This window comes from Lycium barbarum, chromosome 2 (assembly GCF_019175385.1).
Source record: "Lycium barbarum isolate Lr01 chromosome 2, ASM1917538v2, whole genome shotgun sequence".
Lineage (NCBI taxonomy): Eukaryota > Viridiplantae > Streptophyta > Magnoliopsida > Solanales > Solanaceae > Lycium > Lycium barbarum.
In genome coordinates, this window is record NC_083338.1 from 142,718,437 (window position 1) to 142,723,998 (window position 5,562).

The 5,562-nt window shown below is 34.9% G+C and overlaps 1 protein-coding gene across 1 annotated transcript; it reads left to right on the top strand.

Moving 5' to 3' along the window:
* Nucleotides 1-2,156: 2,156 nt before the first annotated feature.
* Nucleotides 2,157-4,550, top strand: LOC132627719 (transcription factor RAX3-like). Its single transcript, XM_060343276.1, has 3 exons — nucleotides 2,157-2,593; nucleotides 3,050-3,179; nucleotides 3,648-4,550. Exons 1-3 carry the CDS (start codon nucleotides 2,458-2,460, stop codon nucleotides 4,357-4,359), a joined length of 978 nt encoding a protein of 325 aa, XP_060199259.1. The 5' UTR covers nucleotides 2,157-2,457; the 3' UTR covers nucleotides 4,360-4,550.
* Nucleotides 4,551-5,562: the final 1,012 nt, after the last annotated feature.

Sequence of the window (5,562 nt, forward strand, 5' to 3'; positions counted from 1 at the left end):
ATCGCCATCAATCTAATTGAACTAGTGATTTTTGATGAGTTAACTTACCATACCCCAAATCAATTATTATCAAAATTACTCTAGTCCAAATTCATGGATTAAGATTGGGCATCGCCATCAATCTAGTTGAACTACTAATTTTTGATGAGTTAACTACCATACCCCAAATCAATTATTATCAAAATTACTCTAGTCCAAACTCATGGATTATGCAGGTTACATTAGTTTGCCTCAATATTGGGGTGCGTTTTAGAGTCGTTTCGATAAAATATGAAGCAAGTAAAATTGAAAAAAGTGTAGCCGCCAGCAACGGAATTAAAGCAAAAGATCTGTCGAGCATTAGCCTTCACAGGGGCCAGGGCATAATTAAGATAGTCAAATTGACCTAAGGTAGTCTAACACGTGCAAAGCAACACTAACCTAAGGAAAAAAGAGAGATATTGTTAGGGAAAATAATAAATAAGAGGAGTAATAAGGTCAAGTATGTAAGTCCAATGATAGTGACAGTGAGGACTATTTTCCAACGGCCAAGTTCTCTGCACCTTTGCAAATGTATCCATCTTTGGTGGGACCTCATTTTACCCCTCTCCTGTTTTTCTTCAATACATATTGTTCCATGGAAGATTCTCGACATGACAATGATCTTAACAATTGATTGTTTTGCTAATTACATGCTTAAATTCAAAGCTTCTTGTGATTGTTTTACATAATATTATGGAGTAGAATAGCTAGTCAATCGGATAATCTGACATTAATTTGTAATTATAATTTGAATTGCGGTCTCTTGATCATTGAGTAATCCTTTGGAGGTCAAAACCTCTTGTTAAGAGTACATTTGCTTATTAATCCTTATTACTTATTGCTCTGCCACAATGTGGAGAGACTTTTCCTCTAGCCTTTACACGCATGTAAACATAGAGTAAGACCTCCATTTTAGGGGTTATTATAGGATACAAAGTCTAACAATTTTGGCCAAATTTGGCACCTTAGGACGTTTTATTACTTGTCCCTCTCTCTCTTTGTCAATAGATACTCTAAACTTTAACTGCTAAATTTGAGAGTTTTAATCAAAATTGGAAACCGTTCAAGTAAGCCGCGTGCACTGATTCTTTGCTGAGATAGTCAGTGATGGATTCGGAATTTTTATTAAGTTGAGTTAAAATATTAAAAGTAAACATACAAAGAAGGAATTTCACATATAATATATCTATTTATAGAGTTTAATTTTCCAACGAATTAAGAAGTGTCAATTGACACTCCTCGAACAAAGATGGCTTTGCCACTGGAAGCAGCCGATAACTTTGCTGGTCTATTACTCAATGTGCAATCAACTGTGATCACATTTCTAATTTTGGTGGTCATTTGGTCACCTACCAAACGGAAAAATTTCCTTGTGTTCATGTACTATATATTTTACCATCTTTCAGTGCCTTGACGTACTTTGCTTCTGGAACTTTTGGATGGCTTTTAGTGTTTCATAATCGGATTTCAATTTTACTTCGTGCTTATAGCCCTATCTAGTGAAGTTGTAATTTCACTCAATGATTGCGTCCTAATTACTTCGAGATTCTTTTCTGCTTGATGAAATTTAAGAAACAAAATGAAAAAGGAAAACGTCAAATTAGGTGTAGAGTAAATTCTTTATACAGAATTTGTATTTGTTGTGTGACTCATTCTATAGATAATTAAACACTACTGGAGGTGATACAGACCAAAATGGGAAAGTCAAGAAATACTGAACCACGTATAAAAATTAAACCAAATATAAGATTTTTATATAATCAAGCCCACACGTAGCCGCGAGGGTCGTGTTGAAATATATAATTAACAAAATGAAAGTGTACTCTCTCACGTTTAGATAAAATGAACACACACTTTAACACATATAAATAAATAATTCATGCTGAATAACTTGATAATTAAGGTAAATTTAATAAAAATAAAAGAAAATAATGACTTGTATTTTGCCTTGATAAGTTATGAAGGTTGGCAAAGGTATACTCGAGCTCGCCTATTATTTGCATTCGCGGGGACTTGTAACAATATGTGTCAATGATTTTCAAATGGCCGGTACGTAATAAGATTTAATTTAATGGACATACACTTCCACCTTTTTTTTAGGTACAAGACATAAACCTCCAAAAATCAATTAAAAATAGTCTAGTGTATATTTAATGATGATTCGGCTAAGAGCAAGACAAGAAGAAACAAACCCTTGTTTTCTCTTCAGACATTCATCTTCCAGCCATCCTCCTACTTTCCTGACTGCCCCTTAAAACATGTTTATCCTCTCTCATTTATAATAATTAATAATCTCTATTATTATTATTCCCCTTTCTTCTCTCTCTACACACACCAAAGTAAACTACACTCAACAAAGGGATAGAAGAAGAAGAGGAATATAATTAGCTTAATTAAGACCAACTTAGCTTGTTAGTGAAAGCTGAAAATCAAAAAATGGGGAGAGCTCCTTGCTGTGACAAAAACAATGTCAAGAGAGGGCCATGGTCACCTGAAGAAGATGCTAAGTTGAAGTCATATATTGATCAGAATGGGACTGGTGGAAACTGGATTGCATTGCCTCAAAAAATTGGTATGACAAATCCCAAATTAATCTCTTCTATTCTTGATTCCCTTCTCTAGTTTCTTGATGTGAACTAATTTAGTACACATCTTGACCTCGGTGCACAAAGCATCCGATGCCCCTTAGCAGGGTCAGGGGAAGGACAGCATGCACCCAAGGGGTGTGATGTAGATAATTTATCCTAATGCAAGCATTAGTGGCTGCTTCCACGTAGAGACAGAGTCAAGATTCGAAGTTGTGGGTTCAGGGTTCTAATTTCTTAAAGTTACTGGGTTCTTAATTAATAATTTGTACATATTTAAGAAAAAATTTAATCACACCTGAAGGTCTAGCTCCACCCTTGCTTCCACGGCTCGAACTTGTGACATGTAGGTCATGCGAAGACAACTTTATTGCCGTGTACACATCTTTAAGTATCCCATGATTATTAGTGTACTCATGTTGTTGTTGCTTCGAAAATTTTAGGCCTTAAGAGATGTGGAAAGAGTTGTAGGCTTAGATGGTTAAATTACTTGCGGCCAAACATCAAGCATGGAGGATTCTCAGAAGAAGAAGATAGGATCATTTGCAGCCTCTACATAAGTATTGGAAGCAGGTAATTAAAAGCCCTTAGTAATTAATTTCTTCAAATCATTTTCTTTTGCTCTCACTCTCTCCTTATTGTTGTTGGTTCTATCATTAATCAACACTCCCTTCTACTAGCAAGATTAGCTAGTTGTTAATTAATAGGAGTACTAGAATCTAAGTAGTATTGGAGCCAGGAATATTTCTTATAATAAGAAAATTTAGAAAATACCAGGATATCATACTAGACTAATAGCGTTGAACCTGTGACCTTAAGCAATTTAACCATTTTTGACATTACATGACTAACAGTTTCCGGTAAGTCAAGTAGAGGCAATTTATTTTTTAATCTATTTACGAACATATTTGATTCTACTCTATTTGCATAGTATAATTTTCTACCTATATATGAACGAAACTCAATTATATTGAACGGTTTTGTGCCCCTTTCTTACATGTACGTAGCTTCGTTACTGAATTTTATGAGAATATATATCAGGTGGTCAATAATTGCAGCACAGCTCCCTGGAAGAACTGATAATGATATAAAGAACTACTGGAACACTAAGCTGAAGAAGAAGCTATTTGGAAAACAACGCCAAAAGCAAGGTTCAAGAAAAGGAAAAGATATCAACTCCATGCCTGTTTCCAATAACAATAATCAAAACCCTTGTTGGCCTGAGCTTCCCATTATGCAGCAACCAATACAATTCTCAAACAATGAACCAAGATTCTTTAATGACCATACATCCATCAGAAAGCTATTAATCAAGCTTGGAGGTAAATTTTCACAAGATGACCAATTGACAAATGTTGCGCCAAATTCCCAATACCCAATCGATAATTCATCGATGCATCCGATATATCAGAATATTCCAATCAATTTGATCTCTTCCACTCCAATAGATGTCCTAAATACTCAATACAACATGGATGGGGCAGATTTAACCACACTTCTTCCAGCACAAAGCAGTTTTACAGCTGAGCTTGAGTGTATGATTAATAATCCACGAAAATTAGATGGTCTTGAATTTTTGTATGAGGATATGTTTATTGATAAATCTGCGTCTACTTCTGGAGGAAACTTGGACTGGGAAGCGATGAATCCTTTTGTACTTCCTCCTCCTCCTCCTCCTATTGTCGATCTTCAACAAGGTGTTATAATCCAAGAGGGTGCACTTGATGAGCTTAGATATCCCTTGGCACAATAGTATTTTTGTACATTTTATTTGATATTATATTGTACAATAGTATTTTTGTGCGGCCATTCCTCGGACCCTGCTAACGCGAGATGCGTTGTGCACCAGGTTGCACATATTGTAAATTTTTGTTGTGAAGGGAGAGGGCCGACCAGATGATTAATGTAAGTTGGCGAACCCTAATAAATTTGTTTGTTTCGGTATATATATCTTCTGAATATCTCTGATTTTGTTATTGAGGACTAATAATAGTTAGTGATCGCATGGACAAATGTTAATGGGAGTACTATCTTTACGTTCAAGTCTATTGATCGGAGCTAGGTATGGTGTTAAGTGTCCCCTATCAGTTGTAGATGTGGAATATAAATAATCTCCAAATATGAATATAGGTAATACTCATTCCATGATCGCTAGCTAGCTTTCTGGGTTGATCAATTATGCCTAACGTTAATTTTTTTTACATGATAATAGAGTCAGGTTCCAATTATTGACTTACCCGATATTGGGCACCCATGCATATTATGCGTTCTCCACACTCAAGTTGGCAGGTTTGGGCGTGGGGGAATGTTAAATTGTTCTATATCGGTTGTAGATGTGGAGTTGGTCTCCTTTTTTGATCTGATCAATACTTACCTCATGAACTAACTGTTCAGGTCGAGCTAGGTTCAAGATCTAGAATTTTGAGTTTGAATGCACTAATATTAATGATACTTCTACAGTTTTTTTTCCCCATTAATTCAGTGCTTTCTTTCTTGAATTTGTTGTTCCTTCTAAATGGTTCTGCATAGTTATACATACAGATTTTCTATTAGCCATCAGAAAAATATATATTAATTTAATCACATTATTTCTGAATGCTCAGAGGATATTATCAGTCACGTATTTTATAATAAGTTCTGGTCTCTTTGGCCATAACTTGCTGGTTTTTAGCGTACGTGCAAGATACTATACGAGTGCATTATTAATAAATCTAATACAATCTTCACATCGTCTAAAATGGGATTAATTGTATCATCGTCCATGGTGGAAAGTAAATCTCGCCATATCAAGTTCATAATTAGTGGAATGAGACTAAATATAAAATAGTTTAACGTTGCCATTGGGATAATTAAGGTTAGAAAAATCTTGATTGTTGTTTTAGCATTTTATTTCTTATAGTAAGTGTTTAGAACGTTTTCCATTTATTTATAGTAAGAAAAGGTTGATATGGTTTGT

Bases quoted from the DNA above. Each gene is read 5' to 3' on its own strand.
- LOC132627719 (XM_060343276.1), top strand. From the start codon at position 2,458: ATGGGGAGAGCTCCTTGCTGTGACAAAAACAATGTCAAGAGAGGGCCA. The intron at 2,594-3,049 runs GTATGACAAATC...CGAAAATTTTAG, and splicing joins TGCATTGCCTCAAAAAATTG to GCCTTAAGAGATGTGGAAAG. The intron at 3,180-3,647 runs GTAATTAAAAGC...AATATATATCAG, and splicing joins TACATAAGTATTGGAAGCAG to GTGGTCAATAATTGCAGCAC.